General features: G+C 46.4%; 1 protein-coding gene across 3 annotated transcripts in view; it reads left to right on the top strand.

Moving 5' to 3' along the window:
• The window catches only part of THOC1 (THO complex 1), a 245,576-nt gene that overhangs the window by 43,251 nt on the left and 177,038 nt on the right, over window positions 1-25,287 (top strand). For 2 of the 3 annotated variants that reach the window (XM_033933936.1, XM_033933934.1), the window contains exons 5-6: window positions 7,576-7,694; window positions 13,852-13,900. In XM_033933936.1, coding sequence (XP_033789827.1) covers window positions 7,576-7,694; window positions 13,852-13,900 — 168 coding nt within the window. The remainder of the gene's footprint in view (window positions 1-7,575; window positions 7,695-13,851; window positions 13,901-25,287) is intronic. The other variant, XM_033933935.1, reaches the window with a different exon arrangement.

Below are 25,287 nucleotides of genomic sequence, written 5' to 3'. Positions count from 1 at the left end.
TCATTCTGTTATGCTCAGACCGGACTGACACTGGAAGGTTCTGTCACGGCCCATAGAGTCCGAGCGATGGCAGCATCTGTAGCTTTCCTCCGTTCCACTCCTATTGAGGAAATCTGCAAGGCTGCTACTTGGTCCTCAGTTCATACTTTTACATCTCATTATTGTCTGGATGCATTCTCCAGACGGGATGGACACTTCTGCCAATCTGTTTTGCAAAATTTGTTTTCCTAATGGCCAACCTTCCCTCCATCCCTCTTTTTGTTAGCTTGGAGGTCACCCATCAGTCAAGAATATGCTGCCTGCTTGTCCTGGGATAAAGCACAGTTACTTACCGTAACAGGTGTTATCCAGGGACAGCAGGCAGATATTCTTGCGTCCCACCCACCTCCCTGGGTTGGCTTCTTAGCTGGCTTATCCTAACTGGGGACCGCGCGCCTCTGTCGGGCGGGAAGGCACTCGCGCGTGCGCGGTGCGGCCTACCAGAACTTTCCAAGTTCTTAGAGTGCAATCACTCTAAAATTGTCCGTACCGGGGCTCCGTCGGTGCTGTCACCCATCAGTCAAGAATATCTGCCTGCTGTCCCTGGATAACACCTGTTACGGTAAGTAACTGTGCTTTTCTGTCTCTCTCTCCCTCCCACTGTCTTTCATTCTGTCTGTCTCTCTCTCTGGCCCCCCTTTGTCTGTCTGTCTTTCTGTGTCTCTCCCTGCCCCTGTGTCATTCTTCTTTTCTTTCTGTCTCCCTTCCTCCCACTGTCTGTCTTTCTTTCTGTCTATCTGTCTGTCTCTCTCCCTGCCTCCTATGCAGTAGCATTTCTGTCCCCCCACTTCCCTGTGCAGCAGCCACAGCAGCATTCCCTCCCCCTCCATTTCCCTCCCCCCACACTACTTCTCTGTGCAGCAGCAGCGTTTCCTCTATCCCCCCTTTCCCTTCCCGCGGTCTGGCTGGCTCCCTTAGTCCCTTTCCACCCCCCCCCCCCTTCCCTTCCCATGGTCCCGACAAACCTGCGACTCCAGCAGCGTCTGCAGCACTCTACAGATGCTGCTTCGGGGCCTTCTGCTGCCCTGATTTGCTCTGCCGTGTCTCTGATGATGTCATCAGGGACATGCCAGAGTAAATCAGGGCAGTAGAAGGCCCCGAAGCAGCGTTTGTAGAGTGCTGTAGGCTGCTGGAGTCGGCAGGTTTGGAGTCGGGACCGCGGGAAGGGAAGGGGAGGGCGAGAAGGGACTAAGTGAGCCGGTTGGATCGCGGGAAGGGAAGGGGGGGGGGGCAGGAAGGGACTAAGTAAGCTGGTCGGATTGCGGGAAGGAAAAGGTGGGGTGGTGTGGCAAGGGATTGAGCCTGAAGCCAAGCTGCAAGTGTGGGACCGTTTCTGCAGCAGCGCAAGGTGGAGAGCAGGGAGGCTTGTTTGGTGCGTATGCGCACTCCTACTGCCACAGCCCGACAGATCAGGGAAGCATGCGGTAAGAGTGCGCATGCGCGCTTAGCATTTTATTATTATAGATGTTACTGCAAGATGCTGTAAATACCAGATGATCTCTTTTTTTTCAAAATGATGTCATTCAGGAAGTGACCATTAAGATCCGTTTTAGCAAAATGGCTTGTAGTCAGTTGTGTCAATCTTTGTGAATATGTTAAGGTTGAAGGAGGACACTTTTAACACAAATTATGAATTAGCTAAGAACCCACTCCCCATTATACTAATGTGCTTTCAAAGGTCATCTTAAATGTTTAAATAGTTGCAGAGTATTTTGAAACTATATAAGGGGCTCTTTTTTTTTGTTTGTTTTAGACACAATGTACGTTTGGGGACAAATTCTATAAACAGCATCCCGGCAGTAAGCGTCCTACCGCTGTTCTAACCAGCCAATCAGGACGCACGTTTAAAAAAAAACAAACAAACCCCCCCCCCTATATTGTAGGTGTTTTCATGATCCTAGGGAGGCGCGTAGGGCCGCTTAAGCACACCCAAAGCTAGGCATGTGTGTGGTTTCACCTGGAAGTGGCCTTAGGTGAGTTTAGGCTTCCCTAGCATCTCCCTAAAGCCGCAATAGGCACCTGAAATGTAGGCCAGCACAATGCTGATCTATATTTCAAATAGATGCAGCCGCTGAACCAATCGCAGCATAAGAACATAAGCAGTGCCTCTGCTGGGTCAGACCAGAGGTCCATTGTGTCCAGCAGTCCGCTCATGCGGCGGTCCATCAGGTCCAGGACCTGTATAGTAATCCTCTGTCTATAACGTTCTATCCCCTTTTCCTTCAAGAAATCATCTAATCTCCTCTTGAACCCCATACCGTACTCTGTCCTATCACACCTTCTGGAAGCGCATTCCAGGTGTCCACCACCCTTTGGGGGAAGAAGAGCTTCCTAGCACTGGTTCTGAATCTTTTCCCTCTTAACTTTTCCGAATGCCCTCTTGTTTTTGCGATCAGTTTAGCGACAGAAGGAGTGCCCAATTCCTCCTCCTACCACCACCACCCTGAGACAACCTCTAGCAGGAGATATGCCCACTTCCTCCTGCTGCTGGGCACCCCAAACATGCCCGGATTCCACCCCTGACACCCCAAGATTGCCCTGATACTCACCGAACGCCCCTTGTCATTTATTTGATGGCTGGCAAGAGGAATGCTCACTCCCTCCTGCCTGTAGGCCTGCCACTTCAAAATAGTGGGCCTTCCTTTTCCCGGTGCCTCCTTCCCAGTGTATCCTGATATGTACTGGGAGTGGCCTAAGACTCAGATTGGCCAGGTCCCTGAACCAATCGGTGCCTTAGGCCCCTCCCAGAATGCTTCAGGAAGGGGAAGGGCCGCCATTTTGCAGTGGCTTGCCTACTAGCAGAAGGGAGTGGGCATCCTGCTTTCTGACCATTGAATAAAGGTACGGGGAGTGTCGGGGAGGGGGGGCATTGTGGGGAGTGTCAAGGGGATCTTGGAGTGCTAAGGAGTGTGGGGTGGAGTTGGGGAATGTTTGGGGGGCTTTGGGGAATGATGGGGCCAGCGGCAGGAGAGAGTGGGCATTCCTCCTGCCAGGGAATGTATCAGGGTGTTGTCGGCAGAAGGAATTGAGCACTCCTCCTACTGCGGACATTCGGGGGTGGGGGACTTCGGGGATTCCGGCAGAAGGGAGTGTGCATCCCTCCTGCCAGTCGACTTTGCACACGTGGGGGGGGAGGGGGGCCACACACGGGACGGGTTCCCTGCTGCGGCTGCTAAATTGATTGCCATAGGGCAGGGATCTCAAAGTCCCTCCTTGAGGGCCGCAATCCAGTCGGGTTTTCAGGATTTCCCCAATGAATATGCATTGAAAGCAGTGCATGCACATAGATCTCATGCATATTTATTGGGGAAATCCTGAAAACCCGACTGGATTGCGGCCCTCAAGGAGGGACTTTGAGATTCCTGCCATAGGGAGATTCCCTTGCGGCGATCGGCTCGACGGCAATGAGATTCTCTAACCAACGCCTGTGACATGGACGCCGGTTAGAGAATCGGGGTAGGTAGGTGGGATTAGGCATCCATCAGGACAGACGCGATTCTCTATAGGATGCCTGTTCTCAAAAAGCCAACTAGGCAGCTGCTGAAACTGGGCGTCTTATACAGAATCTGGCCCTTGAACTGTAAGCAGGTTAATTTATATATTTTGATTATCCTGATCACTAAACTTGTTTGCTGCCTTTGAGAGAATTGAATTGCTTGCTTCCAGTGACATGCTGCTATGCCATTTCACATATCTTGCCCCATAATGCTGCAGAGATGGCATTCTCCAAATTGTGACCTGCTATTGCCATTGAGTTGGCTTGCTTATTTGCACTAATGATTCTTGGCATATTTTGTGTAGGCTTCTTAGTAGTAAATTGTGATTTGTGGTGGTTCAAGTGCTGCCAATTAGCCATACATTCTGTTAGGCAGAGGTAGGAGTGAGCAAAATTTAAAATGTGGAACTATACAAAGGAGTTGTAATGCACATAAGTGGAGGAGTAACCTAATGGCTAGAGCAGTTGGCTGAGAACTAAGAAAGTCAGGGTCAAATAACCACTTCGGTTCCCTGTGATCTTGGGAAAGTCACTCAACCTTTCATTTCCCCATGTACCAACTTAAGGCTAGATGCACTAAAGTCAGCGATCATTGCTAAATCTGTTTTCTTTAGCGTCCCTCCAGACCGGCACAGAAACGGATGGGTTTAAGCTCCTCTGCCAGCAGGTGGAGACTGAGACATTGATGTTTGGCTACAGTACAAGTGAGCTGCACAGTCCCTATTACACTCAGTTTTTTCTCAGTCTCCAGCAGGTGGAGTGGTCTGTTTGTGCAGTTTGTGCTGAGGATTGTTAGGGCCTGTTAAATCTGGCTAGTAAATCCTTCTTGTCTGTTTTGCTGTTCAGAATGAGCTTGGGGTTCTACTGACATCAGGGTTGTTAAACTCGGAAGGGTCGAGACCCCCCAGGTTTTTTTCTGAATTTAGAGGAGCCTCAACGTGCGTCTTGCCACCTATACCGGCACTGACTATAGAGTGCTAGTGGGGTCTACTCTAACTTGAGACAGTTGGTGAGCTGTGGGAAGTTTAAAAAAAAAAAAAAAACCCACCAGAAATAAAGGAGTTTTTTAAAAAGTTTGAGGTTGCCATTGTTGTGTGTGGGTTTTTGGTGTTTTCATTATGGGTGCTTTTAAAAAGCCTAAAAAGTGCATTATGGGCGCCCAAACAGTGGACGCGGCTGGCATGTGCAAGAAATGTCCTGGCCGCTTCGAGGGGTACCTGACTTTAGGTATTGGTGTGCCGGGTTCTCCTTCATGCGCCCACCATCAGGAGGCGCTGGAGAAGCTGCTGTTCACGCCAGTGTTTCCTCTTCTGTTGGCGGTCTGGCGGATTCGATGTTGCGGACTGCTGGGGAGCTTCAAGAGTTCTGGTGTGAGTACTGCCCAGTCTGATAAACTTATTCTTTCTGGTAGTTCTTTTATTGGTAATGGGTCACCATTTTGAAGGGCTGTGAAATACGTTGTAGACCACTGGATCAGGTCTGGAGGTCGGGTCCTAATTGCAGCTTGGGTATATTGGTTCAACAGTTCTGGCAGTTCTGGTGGGATAACCAATGGCTTGTGGAGTTGTGGCATTTTTGTTAAATCTGTGGATTGTCGATTTTGATTGTAGGGCCAATTGTTGCCAGAACTCCCAGACGCTGAAGATGTTAGGATTGCTGATCTTACTGTTCGTTGATGGGGGCTGGGATGCTTTGATAATCGATGCTGGGGAGGGGGCCTGTCACCGTTTGAAGGTGAGGGGAAGGGAGGGAGATGGGCCTAGGGTGGAGGGGGAGAGAGAGAGAAGGGAGTAGTCAGATAATGGAAGTGGGAAGAAGGGAGCAGGGCAGATGATGGAAGTGGGGAGAACTTGTGTCGTCGGCGTCGGGCACATGTGGGAAAGCAGCAGTGAGGAGGTGAGGGGCCCTCACCTCCTCACCACTGCTGCTGCTTTCCTGCATGCTCCTGACTCCCACACTGCGAGCCCGTGGTTTTAACCCAGGGTTTAAAGCGGATTAAAACCACGGGCTCGTGAAAAATTTTTTAAAAAATTTTGTTTACTGCTCTGCCAGGCACGGAGGGCCAGTGCATGCGCAGACCATCTACAGATGGTCTGTGCATGCGTTGGGATCACTAGAGAGCGATCCCGGCAGTCGGTTGGGGCGTGATTCTGATCGCCCTCATTTGCATGAGGGTGATTCGTGAATCAGCTCCCCCCCCCCCCCCCCCCCCCCGGACACGGATTGGATCCGATCCATGCCCTTAGTGAATCTAGACCTTACAGTGTAAAGGAAAGAGAGGGGGAGGAGGGGACGGTGAAGGAAGGGAAGAGACAGGGGAAGGACAAGGAGAGGCCTAAATAGTGGGAGATGGATAGAAGCTAATAGTATCAGTTGTCAAAAAGAAGAGTTTTCAGCTTCGCAGAATTGTAATGCTATATTTTGACATTATTTCAGATCATTGATTGAACTGTCAACGAAAAGTGAAGAATTTTCGAGCGTGGAACTCTAAGCCATCATGAAGTTCCTATTCCTGCAGAAGAAAATTCTAAGTGAATCCATGAATGTATGATGCAAACATTGATTGACAAATGCCCATCATACTCCACAGTGAAGAAGTGGTGTGCAAACTTTCAGTGTGGAGTTTTGAGACCGAGACCGAAGATGTAGCGAGGTCTAGGAGGCCCAAAACAGTGCCAACTCCTGAAATTATTGACCATGTCCATGACCTGATTTTGGCAGATTGACAATTATTGGCTTAAACAATGCTGAGACACTACAGATATCCAGGGAACAATGTTGGTGTATAATCCATGAGCTGGGTATGCAGAAGCTGTAAGCCTAGTGGATGCTCAAATGTTTGAATGCTGACAATAAACTACGTTGAGTGGACATTTCCAAGTTTATTTTTTAGCATTTTCAGTGAGCTGGTGTCAACTTTTTGGAACGACTATTTATTCTTGATGAAACATGGTTACACCACTATGATCCTGAGACAAAACAGTCCATGCAATGGTGACACTAAGGTTCTCCAAGGAAATTCAAGACCCAAAAGTCAGCAGGAAAGGTCATGGCCACAGAGTTTGGGATCAGGAAGGTGTTGCAATGACTGTCTGTCTTCCAAGTGGCCAAACAGTTAATGGCGGTTAAAGGAGACATTGAAAGAAAAAAGGAGAAGGAAGCTGCAGAAAGGAGATTTCTTTTTGCAAGACAATGCACCTTCTCACAAGGCTGGCAAAATGATGGTTGTTTGACGCAGTTGGGGTTTCATTGCATAGATCATCCACCTTATTCTCCATCCAAATCTTGCTCTATCTGACTATTTTCCAAACCTTAACAATTTTCTAGTGATTTGGAGGTGATTGCAACAGCAGAGCAGTATTTCAGACATTCAGAGTATTTTTTGGAAGGATTACAGAAACTTCAGACACGATGTGCCAAGTGTGTTGAACTTAGGGGTGAATATGTGGAATAACTTGTAAGCTTAGTGCCTTGTATAGAGTATATCACTCTTTGACTCAGTGTTTTTTATGAACACTTGTAGATTTTGCCCCAACATTATTTTATTTAGATTCTCATGTTTTGCTTACTGATTTTGTTTTAAATAGTTTTTTTTTCAAAATAAACTAACTAAAAATATATTAATCATTCTTACCTGTTCTGCAAAGATTTTTATCACTAGAAATATATGCACCATGATGGATGACTTCAGAAAAAACCATCTGTGACAAAACTTTGAGAAGAAAGCGTTGCTTGGAAGCATTGGGTTGGTAGAATACCCTCAGGTTATAGCTTCTGCCTGTTTACTTTTATCCTGTTAGTGTTGAAATCCAATTTTCATTTGAAGTTAGTAGTAAAACTGCTAACAAACCCCTCCCAACCCTTCAGCCCTAAGCTGAAAATAGTATTGTTTGGAAATCAATGCAGAAATAAACTTTGATGCAAGCTATTCTCTTGTGATTTATTCTGTTACACATTAGTGTAAAAGCTGAGTTTAGTGTGGTAATGAAGTGGATGGAGATTTGTTAGTATCATTAAAACAAGCTTGTTTTCTTGTGAAGGTATCTGCACAGCATCCACCCCTTTTGTGCTCCTTGGAGATGTCCTTGATTGCCTCCCTCTTGATAACTGTGACAGAATTTTCACTTTCGTGGAGAAAAATGTTACAACTTGGAAGTCTGTAAGTTCAGTATTTGTTCTCTTTGTGTTTTCTAAATAGCTGATGTAGATGGCAATAGATTGGTTTGCCTGTGCCATTCTTGTTTTAATAGGTTTCAAATTTGCCCTCTTAGATGAACCTGATGCTTTTGCTCTATCATTCTAAGTATTTGTATACCTCATAGAGGCCTGATTTTTTTTTTTTTTCCTGATGTACTTTTATTTCCTGGGACAAAGTCTTGGTGGGAGCACTTGTGCTTGTAGCATTGCAAATCTCTAAGAGCCAAGTAATCCTGAATTGTATTTACCTGATTTTGTTTTAAGAATACAATTGAATACTTTCCCCTTCCCTTCAATCTTTTACTCTACTTTCAGGTAGTAAAAAAAATTAATAAAAACAAACCCTCTTTTCCTTTACTTTTCTGGGAAGCTTGGTTCTTATCTTCTTGGTTCTTTGCTGAATTAAGGACTCTTTACAAGTGCAGGAAATTGTGTAAAACTTTTCCAGACTTACCTTTTAGCAAGTTCAGCTTTAAATTCTGACCAAGCACAGCCTTAAAATCTGACCTTATGACAAGCTTTGGTTTAAAATCTGAGCACTGCTCTAGTAAAAGTAGAGCTTGGACTATAAATCTTTTTCTGCTCTGCTAAAGTGAGGTTTTGAAAATTCTGTGATCTGCTCAGGGGAAAGTGGTACTTTGGGTTTATTAGAAAATCATATATTTTTGTCTACTCAGCTTTGTAGTTTAGGTCAGTGTTTTTCAACACACGGTACATGTACCCTTAAGGGTACGCAAGCTACTTGTTGGGGGATATGCGGCACTGGCCACCATTGAGGACATTGCCTGCCTGCTCACCGAAGCTGTCGCTGGGGATCCCTCCTTCTTGCCCTCTACTCTCCTGTCAAGCCGCTGCCAGGGATCCCTCCTTCCTGCCTGCCCCCCTCCACCGAAGCCGACCCAGAGGGCTTCCCTCTGATGTCAGAGTTGACGTCGAAGGAAAGCCTTACGGGTGGGGTGGGGGTGTCCCAGTTACCTCCTGCCTTCAGCAGTTCTCATTGCAGGGACTCGCAGGAAGTGGTTTACATGCTGCACATAGCTTACCCGGAAACCACCTCTCTGACGTCAGAGCTGAAGGCAGAAGGAGCAAGTGTGGCTCGAACAAGTAAGGGAGAGAGGAATTAGATTCAATTAAAGCTATTTCCATCACTCCACAGATTCATACCAATTTATCACCACTGCCTCAAAGAATAAAACAATCCAGGAATAAATGGATCATGATAGGGTCAGGTAGACTGCGACATGTGACACAGGAACATCCACCCTCACAATTATTGCACCTACAGCATTCTTTTGCTCCATTGGAGCATTGCAGCGCTCAAGAAAAAAGAACTGAGATGGAGCCAGAGCCAGAACCAGTGAAGGTAACGCAAGAAGAAAAGCACCCCCAAAGGAAAAATAAGAAAGCTCAAACAAGAAAATTATTGCTGTTAGGGAATTCCAAGCAAAAGGCAAGATATTGTGGAACTGATGATCTTAATAAAAATTTTAATTTGAACAAGGTGCAGAATATAACAAAAAGAAACAAAGTACAGTGGAACCTCGGTTTGCGAGTAATGCGGTTTGCAACTGTTTTGCATGACGAGCAAAACACTCAGCAAACTTTTGTCTCGCAAACTGAGCACTGCCCCGATAAATGAGCACTTACAGCTGCAGGAAGCGCCGCTTCGGGGGATTCCTCTTCTTTCCGCTGGCCAGTGTTCCATGCTGGGTGCCTTCCGCATGTTGGAGAGCCTATGAGAGCCCACACAGCAGAGTGCCGTCCCACCTGCACGTTGCGTATGATCACGCACGTCGATGATTGACGACGTGTGTGATCATATGCAACGTGCAGGTGGGGCGGCACTCTGCTGCGTGGGCTCTCATAGGCTCTCCAACATGCGAAAGGCACCCAGCGTGGAAGGCTGACCGGCGGATGGAAGATGAATCCCCCTGAAGCAGTGCTGTGTGGGCTCAGGGGTTCTTCATCAGCTGGCGGACAGAAGAGACATCCTCCCGAAGGGGCATTGTGGGGTTCTCCAGCAGCTGGCGGTGGAGGAGGCATTTCCTAGAGACCCGGCACCCAACAGGTACACACCCCTGGGCCACCCCTCGCCACTTTTTGGGTTCTGGAACGAATTGTCAGCTTTGCTATTATGACCTATGGGGAAAGTTGCTTTGATATACGAGTACTTTGGATTACGAGCATGCTTCTGAAACGAATTATGCTCGTAAACCAAGGTACCACTGTATTAACTTTAAATTAGAAATGTTGGAGAATGCATCAAGAAGAAATAACTTGAGACTAATTAATTTTCCAAAATTAATAACAGCATCAGTTCTTGATATGTTCAAGAGGTATCTCGCTGAGAATTTTAAGATTCCTCAAAATGCTTATCCCCCAGTTTCAAAAATTTACTAACTCCCGGAAGGGAAGAGGAAAATACCTGAAGATCAACAAGCTCCAGTTATGGATATGTTGAACTTAAATATTTTGGAAAGCTCAGATTCTGAGCAGATGACGGTTGCTATACTCTTTATTCAGTTAGCATTGGGCTCTGACAGAGATTGGCTTTTGAAAATCTTCTTTAAGTACAAAGATAAATTATTCCTACATCAGAAAATTAGAATGAATCCACATGTTTCCAGAGTTACCCCAAAAAAGAGGAAACAATTTCTTCTTTTAAGGCCTCAGGTCTTAAAACTTAAGGGTACTTTTGTACTTGCAAATGTTGTGGTAAGTTTCAAGGAGTTAAATATATTTTTTTCGAGTCATCACAGCTTTCAAGATTCATAATGGGTAAAGTGTGATTTCTGCAAGTACCCCCGCTAATTTTCATGAAGATGGCTTATGATTTTAGAACTAGGTTAGTTGTCAGGAGTGCTATTTAGTTTTCTTATGAAGATTTGATAACCATATTGGAGAAATCCATTGCTTATTTCTAGGATAAACAGCTTAAAATCTGTTTAGATACTTGGGGCCTGGGTTGGCCACTTGGAAACAGGATATCAAGCTTAATGGACCATCAGTCTGTCCCATTATGGCAATTCTTATGTTCTTATGTAAATCCCTATCTTTTATAAGATGTTATTGAAAGAAAGGGGGGGAGGGATATGTTAATACAAGATTAATTATAATATAAAGGAGGGATATATATGTATATATATGATTTGATTGATTATTTTGTTGATATAGGGAGGGTTGGGAGGTGGGCGGGGGGATTTAAAGTATTTATAATAACATGGTTCAAGATTGTCAAGTGAGTTATGTGAGTTATTTGTAATAATATTGTACACTTGTTGAAAGAATTAAAATGAATAAAGATTTATTAAAAAAAAACAAAAAAAAAACCCAGTGAGAAGAAGTTTAGTCCAGGAATTTTCTTCAATAAGCTAGCCTTTTGTAATGCTTTGCATTAAACTGGTGCAAATACAAACTTTGATTTTGCTATAATTATGATATTATTGTGCTTGTCCAATAAGTCCATAGCCTGCAAAAGTCAAATTGTCTTCATCATTAATATGGTATTTAAAATGCTGCACTGCAAGTAAGAGGAAATGTGCATTTGAATGCTGGTGAAACCCCTTGGTGAATTATTTTTATGCATGGTCTATCTAAGTGGTATGAAATGCTGTATTATCCTTGGATAAGCAGGCAGCATATTCTCACTTGTGAGTGACATCATCCAAGGAGCCCCGGTACGGACACTTCAAAAGTGTATCACCACTTTAAAATTTTTAGAAAGTTTGTGATAGCCCGCTCCGCACATGCGTGAGTGCCTTCCCGCCTGATGTAGGCATGCGGCTCCTCAGTTCTTAGTTTCCGCAGAGCTAAGAAGTCATATTTTTGAATATTGTTTAAATTTTTGCCTTTACCTTTGCCTTCCCACTCACATGTAGTTTTTTGAGTATTTTTTATACTCATATTATATACTGTACATGTTTTATCTACTTTAAAAAAAAAATTACAGTTGAGGGGTTCCCCCCCTCCCCTCACTGTTCTTCCCTCCTGGGCTTTGCCCGTCGAGGTCTCTCTTATTTCCTCAGCCATTGAATGCAATTTGGCTGAGGCGGTTTTTCTGTTGATGTACCAGCCATTAACTGATTTTAAAAAGTGTTGCAGGCATCAACAGCAAATTTCCATTTTTACAAATTTCCATGTTTACAGTGCCTTGGCCAGGAACACCGTGTCTAATCCTGTGAGCGGTGTTCTACCCTGCAAAAACGTACAATTAAGAGTCAAAAGCTCCAGCATGAAAAGTTATTCGGCACCGGTATGGACACCGACACTACATCACAGCCTTCAACAGCAGAAATGGACACAGTTTTCCTCCTGGTGACTTCATCATCATGTGGCTACATCCACTTCTATATCCTCAGTATTGGAATATCTTCTACATTTATCCAATTCGGGCCTCAAAACCACTTCAATTAGAGTTCATCTCAGTGTTATCAATGCTTTCCATGAAACAGTAGATGGGAAACCTCTCACTGCTTATCCTCTTGTGTCTAGATTCAATGCCAAACCACCTCTTAAACTACCCACATTGAGATCCCAAACTACTGGAGGTGCGGGCTATTGAGAACTTTCTTTTTTTTTTTTTAATTTCTTTATTCATTTTTTCATATTACAACAAGTGTATCAGAAAAATACATATAATCTTATAAACACACACTTGATTTTCCTTCATGAATACTTTAAGTACAATATATCATATTTATATTCATATTTTTATAATGTTTTAGATAATATGTAAATCATTTAATATGTATGACAAATATAAATAAAATAACCCCCCCCAAGCCCTCCCTTCCTATTTCAGAAACTCTAACCTAATACTTCAAAATGCATTAATTAATTCATACATATTGTAAGGTAAATAAAATAATACCCACCCACATCCCCACTTAACAAATCTCTTATTATGGGAAAATGTTATTAATCATTACAAAAATCTGCTAATGGTCTCCAAATCTTCAGAAATTTACCAAAATAACCTTTCTGTGTTGCTATTGTGCGCTCCATTTTATATATATGGTTGCAATTGAAGCAGGCCATTCAGGCGGGCTTCCCTGAATGGAAAAATCTTAACAATTATCATAGCCTAGAATTCTTATGCTTTCAGGTAGCTTCTACTGGTCACCAGGCCGCAATGTGGTATAAATTAATAGCTGGATTTGTAAATAAAAAACCAAAATATGGTCTTAGAGGCATTTGGAGCATTGAGATTAAGCATCAAATTAATGCATCTCAATGGCCATGACTTTGGTCTTGGAGGATAAGATGTACAGTATCAGCATCTATGAGACAAACATGTTTTTTTCTTTTGCATAGAGCTTTTTGGACCCCTGTTCGTTTACAAAAATTAGATAGCTCTAAGTCTAATAAATGTTGGCACTGTCATCTTGAGGCTGGGACATTAGATCATCTTTTATTCTATTGTCCATATATATTATTATTTTGGAAATCAATTTGGCCTCAAATAAATAGGATGATGGACAATCCAGTAGCCTTGACTTATGATACTATTTTATTTGGTACAACAATGAGAGCAAAAAGTCAAATTTTGTCACATAATAATAAACTTTTATTCATATTAACTGGAGTAGCAATTCAACAAATAACATGTAACTGGAAAAATTATGACAGATTAAGTTATAACTTTTGGTATTGAGAACTTTCTAAAAAAATTTTAAGTGGGGATGCACTTTTGAAGTGTCTGTACTGGGGCTCCGTGGATGTCGTCACCCACATGTGAGAATATCTGCCTGCTGTCCCTGGATAACACCTGTTAACTGTAAGTAACTGTGCTTTTTCACCTCATGTATGACTTAACATATTTAACCTGATTTTACAGGCCTTACAGATAATAATAACATTTATTTACCTGTGTCTTGGTAATGTGTTCCATCTATGTGTGAATTTCCTCCATGGGTGGATTTATTTCTACTCAGAGTAGTAGAAGGGCCCTTTGTATTGCATTTCTATTTCCCCCTTGATGCCTTTCAGTTTATTTCCTGTAAACATTTCACGTTGTCAGATTTGTAAGATTTTTTTTTTTTCTGTTAACAGTATTATGGTGCTTGTATCTACCATAGAAGAAGAATTATTGTCATAACCATGCTCTTTTTTTCTTTTAGAATACATTTTATTCAGCTGGGAAGAACTACTTACTGAGAATGTGTAATGGTAAGGTTTAAGTAATGGTAAGGTGTGTAATGGTAAGGTTTTATTAGTGCTAAAAAAAACTGTGGAGTGACGATGTTCCTTAAATGGACTTTATTAAGAATATCAAAATTCCAAGGTACAATAGAATCATCCACATGAAATAAGTTCATCCACATGAAAATAAGTTCATCCACGTGAAAATAAGTTCATTCACATGAAAATAAGTTCATCCACATGAAAATAAGGTAATCCACATGAAAGCCTAAAAGACCAAGGACGCAGGACCCAACACGGTCCGTGTTTCAACAACAAGTCGTCTTCAGGGGTCCCAGGGGGGTCCTATAATGGTGAATACGTGCAAGAGGATTGTACAAACTCAGCGCATTGCAAGCGCCTCGATTCTTGTTTCTTCCCTTTACAGACACCACCAAAACCGAAACCTTACCCACGCGATGGTGGTGGCTGTAAAGGGAAGAAACGAGAATTGAGGCGCTTGTTGGGTCCTGCGTCCTTAGCGGACTAGGTCCTTTAGGCTTTTATGTAGATTACCTTATTTTTATGTGGATGAACTTATTTCATATAGATGATTCTATTGTACATTGAAACTTTGATATTCTTAATAAAGTCCATTTAAGGAACATCGTCACTCCACAGTTTTTGTTTTTTTATGAATTTTCTTCTCTGTGGATACTTTGGGGTCAACTCTCTTCGGTTTTGGCTTGTTTGTTAGTGCTAGAACATAAGAATAGCCTTACTGGGTCAGACCAATGGTCCATCAAGCCCAGTAGCCCATTCTCACGGTGGCCAATCCAGGTCACTAGCCCCTTGCAAAACCCAAAGAGTAGCAAAATTCCATGCTGCTGATCCAGGTCAAGCAGTGGCTTCCCCCATGTCTTTCTCAATAACAGACTATGGACTTTTCCTCCAGGAAATTGTCCACACCTTTCTTAAAACCACAGTCACTACAATTATACTGAAGTCTGAGCGAATTGAAGAAAGGGCAACAGCAGTTTTCAAGATAACAAACTTCTTGCACTGTTTTACTGATTTCTTGTACAATCCCATTCTATTCCTGGACAAGTGGGTTTTGCATCTCCAGTTGTTAGACAGCTTGTAAGAAACTCCATATATATATATATATATACTAGTTGTTTAGCCCGTTACATTAACGGGTGCTAGCAGCCCTTCTCCCTTACTTTTACCTCCTCCCTGTCCAGCAGCACCCCCACCCATTCCCTGCTCCCCCTATATAGCAGTAGCCCTTTTCCTTTTATCTCCCCCTGTTCAGCATCACCCCATTTCCAGCTCCCCATATCCAGCAGTAGCTATTCTCCTTTGCAGGAGCCCTTCTCCCTTCCTTTTATCCCCCCCCCCCTCCCGGTCTAGCAGTACCTCTTCCCTGCTTCCCCTATCCAGCAGTAGGCCTCCCTTCCTGTTACCTCCCCCCCTGTCCAGAATCACCTCTTCCCCGCTCCTCCTGTACTGCAGCACCCCCTTACCTGCTCCCCCTGTCCAGTCCGGTGATCTCCAGCCAACAGGATGGCTCCTGCAGGGAGTCTAGTTCCTGTCCGGTCCGCGCCAGGCGTGCGAGCCTGCTCCGCCCCCTCCCGACCTGCTGGGAGTATTTGAATTAGACCCGACGGTTCCTGTTGAGGGAAGCACTCCTCACCGGACTCAGCGGTGAACTCCAGCCATCGGGCCGACATCCGCCTTGGTTTTTTGTTTTTTTTTAGTTGAAAGATGCGGCGGTGGCTCCTCTCATGATCCCTGCCTGCGTCGGAAGTCCAACGCAGGCGGGGATCGTGAGATTAGCCTTTCAAAGAATCGTAAGCCGCGCATGCACACTTCCTATGTGTCAAATGCAGGGCTCACGTGACAGTGGATCGCAGGCGCTCCTCTTGCTCTCTGGCTGGTGTTAACGTCTGGGGCATTTTTTATTGTTATGTGTAATCAAGGCAGAGATGAGAAGTGGCTCGAGCCGACGCGCTTCTGCTGGGGACTCGTACAGTCCAGTCCTTCTGGAGAGTGTAGGGCAGTGGGGCCGTAGTAAGAGCGGGGCATGCTGCAGTCTTGGCGGCCACGGACATACGGATCATGGAAGCACGCCGATAAGACTGCGCATGCGCCGCCTACGGTTTTATTATATAGATATATATATAAGAGGTGAGGGCCTAGAAGATAGATATAGAAATATATACTGTATATATAGCTGCCCTCAGGTATTAATTGCTTTCCTGCAGACTTTTCAGGCCGGCGGCACACTAAATACAGTGCCCCGGCTGGAAGTCGATGCGCGTGATGTCATCGCGTCAACATCCACGCATGCACGGAGGCCTGTCTTGCTGCGACCCCGCTGTTACAGGGATTGTGGAGCTGCAGGGAGAAGAGGAGAGACGCCGGCCAGGAGGAGAGTCGTCCACGCCGGCTGATTTCCTACAGGACGTGCCTCTCACTGCAAGAGGCACATCCTGTAAGCAGGTAACTGGTGTGGACGACTCTCCTCCTCGTCAGTGTGTCGCAGCACACCAGAAATCTCAGAAGGCACACTGGTGTCACAGCACACAGTTTGTGATGCAGTGCAGTAGGAGCTAGTCTTTTCTGCTTGTGTTTATTTTTCTTTAAACTCAGTCTTTTTGTTCGTGCTTCACACCTTCGTGCCGCAGAGTTTCCCAGCAGGGACAGCTCTGGCTGCGGGAGATCACAGATTTTGAGGAAAAGTTTGTTTTCAGAGGATTGTCTGCCTGCACTTTCTGATTGGGGCTCAGTGACCGTTTGCTTGGGAGCTTGCTCACTTTATGTTCGTCCACTAACGGGTTTGAGTGCAGGCTGTATGGCTCTTTGGAGGGATTGGGGCTGACTGCGTTCCTCCATCAGGTTGCGTCCGTGGGGATGTCTGTTGGTGGAGGTTGTGTCAGGCTAGAGGGGCAGTCAGAAGACCAGCAGTCCAGTTCACATGCTTGTTGAGGCAGAGGATCTCCCTGTAAGCTTTTTCAGCTCCCTTTCTGCAGCATCCAGCACAGTATAGCACAGTGAGTACAGAGCTGACAGCCTGTTTTCAGCGATTATGGGGGGGGGGGGAGGTCTTCCAAAGTTTGTTTTGGGCATTTTGGGAGTTAGCCCATGTCTCCTCCACCTCTAAAATCCTAAAAATTCGTGTTTGAGGGATTCCTGTGCTAATTTGTTTGAAAATTGCACCCACCGAGGCCATCTTGGATTTTCCCAATTTGTATTGAAAGGGTTTTTTTTGCCTCTACAACCTTCATTTTTGCAAGAAAACCACTCAGATTGACTTCTCTGGGCAGGATACTTAGGAGTCATGCCCTCTTTGTGGTGGATGGCCATCTGGTGAACGGTCATGTTCTACATGCTCCACAGTGTGAAAGGGGGACAAACATTTGTTGGCCCAAGTTCCCTTGAGCCCTGAAAGGGGTCCTGCCACTTTTTCCAGCTGGGGACAGTCCAGAAAGTCGAGAGTGGGTCACATGGCGGCCCTGGCGAAATGCAACCTTGATTTGGTGGCTAAAATGCATAAGTCCTCCAAGAGTTCTAGGAGAGGTTTACAGGAGGTAGCTGCGGCCTCAGAAGATGAGTTTTTCCCTGGAATTTATTAACATGCTTTACCAGGCTTATTTGGCAAATTTAAAGGCGTCTTCCACACCTCCTCTGGCATCCTCATTGGCAACAGGGGTTCCCCCTTCCAAGAACACAGGTCCGCTAAGTCCAGTTTTCTCGAGTTGTCTCAGGAAGTTTTTGCCGGCTGATAGCATGGATGACCAGGCTGCCCTGACCATGCCTTTGCTCACGCAGGCTGGTACTACCTCCACAGGAGGATGTTGGTGCCCTTGTAGATCTCCAGGCTCCGGATCTGGATGAGGATCCCACTGTGAGGAGATTTTTCAAACCCACAGCTCTAGTCTATTTGATCTGAGTCCATGGGGTTGGGCAATCAGCTGCTGCAGAATGCTCTCTTAAGAGTAGCGAGAATCCACAGTTGGTCATTGTCAAGATATTCACAGATACCTGGGAGGAGCCCGAGTGTCCCTTAATTTGTGCCAGAGCCATACCCAGTCTCTACCTGATGGTGGACGCCTTTAGTCAATGTTTTACGTCCCTGACAGCTGTTTTAAGGTGGCACCAATCATTAAGTGCACTTCTCTCCCCAGTGCTGGAGGTGGTGGTGCTGAATGATGCTCAGGTCCATAGAATGGGTTTTGTCCTCAAATGCTGTTTGACTTTGTGGCTGCTGGGCTAAAGGCAGGGGCAGCCTCTTCCTTTGTGACCTGAGTTTGTCATTAAAACTCCGCCATGATCCTGACACTATTGAGATCCAGGATCTCCCTTTTCTGATTTATGGGGTGGATTATATGGTAGACAACTTGTATGATATTTTCAGAGTGTTCGGCAAACTATCAGATTCATCTTCTGATGCGACCCTGAGTGGGCTGCCTTTCAGGGAGCAATTGCTGTTCTGTAAAGGTCTGGATAGCTTTATGGCTAGTATGCAGGACCATACACCCAAGTCTTACAGAGATCCTTCTCTCCGTATTTCGCAGGCGGGGGTTTCTTTGAGGACAGTTCCTTCCTTTTTACCAAAAGTAGTCTTGGCTTTCCATGTCAATCCCTTCCATGTCAAGAGGAAGGGAGCCGGGACATGAGGCAGACCTCGGCAGAGATCTTTTTCTTGTTTGCTGCTTTTGTTTTTGCAGGGAGGAGAGCCGGAGAGGGCTGAGGGGAGAAATCCGAGCAGGCAAAAGGGCGGAAGCCACATCGGGGTCGCGGCAAGAGGTAGCTCCGCCCACCCCTGCGTCACAGGTCGGATCGGCGCCCGGGCTCCCCTTTAAGAGGAAGGGAGCCAGGACACGAGGCAGACCTCGGCAGAGATCTTTTTCTTGTTTGCTGCTTTTGTTTTTGCAGGGAGGAGAGCCGGAGAGGGCTGAGGGGAGAAATCCGAGCAGGCAGGCAGGCAAAAGGGCGGAAGCCACATCAGGGTCACAGCGAGGGGTAGCTCCACCCACCCCTGCGTCACAGGTTGTATCGGCGCCCGGGCTCCCCTTTAAGAGTAAGGGAGCCGGGACACGAGGCAGACCTCGGCAGAGATCTTTTTCTTGTTTGCTGCTTTTGTTTTTGCAGGGAGGAGAGCCGGAGAGGGCTGAGGGGAGAAATCCAGGCAGGCAGGCAAAAGGGCGGAAGCCACATCGGTGTTGCGGCGAGAGGTAGCTCCGCCCACCCCCGCGTCACAGGTCGGATCGGCGCCCGGGCTGCCCTTTAAGAGGAAGGGAGCCGGGACACGAGGCAGACCTCGGCAGAGATCTTTTTCTTGTTTGCTGCTTTTGTTTTTGCAGGGAGGAGAGCCGGAGAGGGCTGAGGGGAGAAATCCGAGCAGGCAGGCAGGCAAAAGGGCGGAAGCCACATCGGGGTCGCGGCGAGGGGTAGCTCCGCCCACCCCTGCGTCACAGGTCGCATCAGCGCCCGGGCTCCCCTTTAAGAGGGAGGGAGCCGGGACACGAGGCAGACCTCGGCAGAGATCTTTTTCTTGTTTGCTGCTTTTGTTTTTGCAGGGAGGAGAGCCGGAGAGGGCTGAGGGGAGAAATCTTAGCAAGCAGGCGGGCAAAAGGGCGGAAGCCACATCGGGGTCGCGGCGAGAGGTAGCTCCGCCCACCCCCGCGTCACAGGTTGGATCGGCGCCCGGGCTGCCCTTTAAGAGGAAGGGAGCCAACGGCGCCCAGCCGTTCGGTGCGCAGCAAAGGCGCTCGCCTTAGCGAGAGCGCCTTTGCGAAGTAGCCTTGAGAAGGAGCCCAGGCTGCCTAGCAGCAAATTCAAATTCAACTACTAATAACAAAAACTACTAAAAAAAAAAAAAATGGGGACTTTTCTTCACTTCTCATTCTTTTCTTCTTTCTCTACTCTTACAGCTAGCTACACGCCGAGTACACTCCAACACACCGAAGAACTTTAGGTACAAGAAAAGTGAAATGGAGGCAGCAGAAGCTCAGCGAAGCTTCCCAGTATACTGCGTCGAGTGTCATATGTATGACTACCTCCCCTCCGGGAGACAGGCATACATATGCGGTCGATGTTAGGAACTGGACAGCTTAAAGAAGGAGGTCGGGAGACTGCAGGTCAAGGTCCAGGAGCTGGAGGGACTCCGCACCGTAGAGGAACCGTGGGCAACTGAGGATACCACCAGAGAGAGCCACATCAATGAGCAGGTTAGAGAGCTCGAGAGATTCATCGAGGAGGCCTGCAAGATGGTAGAGGCACAGGATCACCAGCAATTCAGAAGAGAACCAACAGATGGAGGACAGAACCCACCAGACGCCAGGGGGGAAGGACTTTGTGGAGGATCTGAGGAGACAGAGAACCATCAGAACAAGGAGGATGGATTAGAGGATCGAGCCACTGATACGGACTTGAGACCCAAGAGGAAGCTGAGAAAAGGGAAATCTGCAATCGTGGTGGGAGACTCAATCCTGAGAGAGGTAAACAGTCACATAGCAGGAGGCAGAGAAGACCGACTAGTGATATGTCTCCCTGGGGCGAGGACAAAAGACATCTCCGACAGAATCGAGAGAATCCTGAAAGGAGCTGAGACGGAGGAGACAGCAGTGATAATCCACGTTGGAACCAATGACATCAGCAGAAGGAACTACAATAAGACTACACTGACCGAGCAGTTTAAGATCCTGGGGAGGAGACTGAAGCTGAGGACAAGGAAGATAGCCTTCTCAGAGATCCTGCCAGTACCGAGGGCGGATGCGAGGAGGCAGACTGAGCTGCAGGCAATGAACAGTTGGCTGAGGAGATGGTGCGATGAGGAGGGTTTCCACTTTGTATGGAACTGGACAACCTTCATGGGGAAAAACAAGCTTTACAGGAGGGACGGACTGCACCTGAGCGTGGCTGGGACTATCAGATCGACAAACTTAAAAGTGACAAATCCCCTGGACCGGATGGAATTCACCCGAGAGTCTTAAAGGAATTGAAGGTTGAAATCGGAGAGTTATTGCAAAAACTTGCAATCCTGACAATCAGAACTGGACAGATACCGGACGACTGGAGGATAGCGAACGTCACCCCAATTTTCAAAAAAGGATCGAGAGGGGAACCGGGCAACTATAGACCTGTGAGTCTTACGTCTGTCCCCGGCAAGATGGTTGAAGCACTGATCAAGGATAGCATGGTCCGGCACTTGGACGCACACGACTTGATGAAACCCAGTCAACATGGATTCAGGAAAGGGAAATCATGTTTGACGAATTTACTCCAATTTTTTGAGACCGTGAACGAGCAAATTGATAGTGGGAAGCCGGTGGACATAATATACTTGGACTTCCAGAAAGCGTTCGACAAAGTTCCACACGAAAGACTTCTCAGGAAACTACAAAGCCATGGCATAGAGGGGGATATACAAAGATGGATAGGCAAATGGCTGGAAAACCGAAAGCAGAGAGTGGGCATAAATGGGAAGTTCTCCGACTGGGAGAAAGTGACTAGTGGTGTACCCCAGGGCTCGGTACTTGGGCCGATCCTTTTTAATATTTATATCAATGACCTGGAGGAAGGAATATCCAGTGAGATCATCAAGTTTGCAGACGATACAAAACTATGCCGGGCGATCAGATCGCAGGAGGATAGAGAGAAACTCCAGAGCGACTTGTGTCGGTTAGAAACCTGGGCGGAGAAATGGCAGATGAAGTTCAATGTGGAGAAATGCAAGGTAATGCATTTAGGCAATAAGAATAAGGAATACGAGTATACAATGTCAGGTGCAACTCTGGGGAAGAGTGAACAAGAAAAGGACCTGGGTGTACTGATAGATAGGACCCTGAAGCCGTCGGCACAATGCGCGGCAGCGGCAAAGAAGGCAAATAGAATGTTGGGCATGATAAAGAAAGGAATCTCGAGTAGATCGGAGAAAGTTATAATGCCGCTTTATAGAGCAATGGTCAGACCACACTTGGAATACTGCGTCCAACATTGGTCTCCCTACCTAAAGAAGGATATAAAACTGCTGGAGAGGGTGCAGAGACGAGCAACAAAACTGGTGAAGGGTATGGAGAAACTGGAATACGAGGATAGACTTATAACACTAGGATTGTTCTCCCTTGAGAAAAGGAGACTGCGTGGGGATATGATCGAGACCTTCAAAATACTGAAAGGAATCGACAAAATAGAGCAGAGAAGATTATTTACATTGTCCAATTTGACACGGACTAGAGGACATGTAATGAAGCTAAGGGGGGACAGGTTCAGGACTAATGCCAGGAAGTTCTGCTTCACTCAGAGAGTGGTTGACACCTGGAATGCCCTCCCAGATGAGATTATTGCGGAATCGACCGTCCTAGGCTTTAAGAGCAAACTAGATGCATATCTCCTTAAGAGAGGCATATAAGGATATGGTGGACTATAAATTACGACAGGTGTACACCTGGCAGGGCCTCCGCGTGTGCGGATCGCTGGACTTGATGGACCGAAGGTCTGATCCGGAGATGGCATTTCTTATGTTCTTATGAGAATGCTGGCACGCAACATCCAGACCTGCATAGACATGGCTTTAAACTGAAGACAAGGGGAAAGCCGATAGTCGATCTGACATCGACACTTCGGACTACAGTATCAAACAAGGATGCTGAACAGGGAAAGGGCAATAGAGGGCTCGAGACTGAGTGGACACTTTTTGAAAAAAAAACCATAGACGCAATCCAGGGGCCCAAGGAACAAATGAAACTAAAGAGCGGGAAAAGGAGGAAACAGCCGGAACCAGAGGGACATCCAAAAATGGGGAAGCAGGTAGAGGATGAGATAGACACACTGCAGGAGGGGAATGAGGACGATACAGACACACCACAGGAGGAGGATGAATGGAGCGAGGCTCGGGGACTGGTAGCCCTTGAGGGGGTCAACAGGAGCACCACACCACGAGGAAAACCAACAAAGAAGGTAAACAGCCGGGACTTAATTTGCCTATACACAAATGCTAGGAGCCTAAGAACCAAAATGGGAGAGCTAGAACTTATAGCCAGTAAGGAGGACCTAGACATAATTGGAGTCACAGAAACATGGTGGTCCGAGGACAACAAATGGGATGTGGTCCTACCAGGGTACAAACTCTATAGGAGGGACAGGACACACAAGAAGGGTAGAGGAATATAAAGGACTCCATACCTTCGAACAGGATGGAAACAACAGTAAGGGCGGGCGGCTTGGAATCGATATGGGTTAAGCTGACAGGAGGAAATGGAGCAGATATAAAATTGGGACTGTACTATCGCCCGCCAGGACAACCGGAAGCAAACAACCAGGACCTGGAGGCTGAAACGAGGCAGGTATGCAAAAGCGGAAGTGTGGTGGTAATGGGGGATTTCAACTACCCTGGAATAGACTGGAGCATTGGACACTCAAATTGCAAGAGAGAAACAAAATTCCTGGAGGCGGTGAGGGACTGTTTCATGGAACAGCTGGTCACGGAACCAACACGAAGAGATGCCACTCTTGACCTAATCCTCAACGGGCTAGGGGGACCCGCAAAGGAGGTGGTAGTACTAGAGCCACTAGGAAACAGCGATCACAACATGATCCAGTGCAAGCTAGAAACGGGAACATCAAAGGTGAAAAGAACTACAACGACAGCACTCAATTTTAGAAAAGGAAATTACGAGGCCATGAGGAAAATGGTGGGAAAGAAACTCAGCAACAGCTCAGGGACGATGGCGACCGTAAAGGAAGCCTGGGCCCTACTCAAGGGCACGGTGCACGAAGCACAAAACCTGTACGTCCCCAGTTTTAGGAAAGGGTGCAAAAAGAATCGGACAAAAAACCCGGCGTGGATAACAAATGACGTGAAAAAGGCAATAACTGACAAGAAAACATCGTTCAGAAAATGGAAAAAGGACCCAACAAAGGACAACCAGAAGGAGCACAAAAGGCAACAAAAAGACTGTCAGCGAGTGGTTAGGAAAGCGAAAAGAGAATATGAGGAGAGACTGGCGGGGGAAGCAAGAAACTTTAAACCATTCTTCCGGTATGTGAAGGGGAAACAACCAGCCAGGGAGGAAGTGGGACCATTGGACAATGGAGACAGGAAGGGAGTGGTAAAAGAGGAAAGAGAGATAGCTGACAGGTTAAACAATTTCTTCTCATCAGTCATCACGAGAGAGGACACATCCAATATCCCAGAACCCGAGGAGATCATAAACAGAGACCAAGATGAAAAGCTGGTCCAACTAGAGGTAAGCCGAGAGGATGTCCTCCGACAGGTGGATAGACTGAAGAGCGACAAATCGCCTAGTCCAGACAACATCCACCCAAGGATACTAAAAGAACTGAGAAACGAAATAGCGGAAACACTTCGCTAAATATGTAACCTATCCTTAAAAACTGGGGAGATTCCAGAGGACTGGAAAATAGCAAACGTCACGCCCATCTTTAAGAAGGGATCAAGGGGTGACCCGGGAAACTACAGGCCAGTGAGCTTGACCTCGGTCCCGGGAAAGATGATGGAAGCGCTGGTTAAGGACACAATCTACAAACACATAGAAAACAATGGACAACTGAAGGCGAGCCAGCACGGCTTCTGCAAGGGGAGGTCGTGCCTCACGAACCTCCTGTACTTCTTTGAGGGAATAAACAGCCAGATGGATAAAGGGGAACCCATAGACATCATTTACCTTGACTTCCAAAAAGCCTTTGACAAGGTACCTCACGAACGACTACTCAAGAAGCTGTGGAACCACGGGGTGCAAGGAGATGTCCACCAATGGATCAAACACTGGCTGGCAGGTAGGAAACAGAGGGTTGGAGTAAAGGGCCATTACTCAGACTGGCAATGGGTCACGAGCGGAGTCCCACAGGGATCGGTGCTGGGACCGCTCCTTTTCAATATATTTATTAACGACCTGGAGACGGGGACAAAATGTGAGGTTATTAAATTTGCTGATGACACCAAACTCTGTGGCAGGGTTAGAGCCACGGAAGACTGCGAAGACCTACAAAGGGACCTAACAAAACTGGAAGAGTGGGCAAAAAAGTGGCAGATGAGTTTTAACATAGAAAAATGCAAGGTCATGCATGTAGGGAAAAAGAACCCAATGTTCAGCTACAAAATGGGGGGATCACTGCTAGGGGTGAGAAATCTTGAAAGAGACCTGGGGATGATGGTGAAACCATCGGCACAGTGTGCGACAGCCTCAAAGAAAGCAAACAGGATGTTGGGTATCATTAAAAAGGGCATCACAACCAGGACGAAGGAAGTCATCATGCCGCTGTATCATGCAATGGTGCGACCGCACCTGGAGTACTGTGTCCAGTACTGGTCGCCGTACCTCAAGAAGGACATGGCAGTTCTTGAGGGGGTCCAGAAGAGAGCGACTAAACTGATAAAAGGTATGGAAAACTTTTCATACGCTGAC

This window comes from Geotrypetes seraphini, chromosome 2 (genome assembly GCF_902459505.1).
Source record: "Geotrypetes seraphini chromosome 2, aGeoSer1.1, whole genome shotgun sequence".
NCBI classification, from domain to species: Eukaryota; Metazoa; Chordata; class Amphibia; order Gymnophiona; family Dermophiidae; genus Geotrypetes; species Geotrypetes seraphini.
This window is presented reverse-complemented; position numbering and strand designations above follow the sequence as displayed.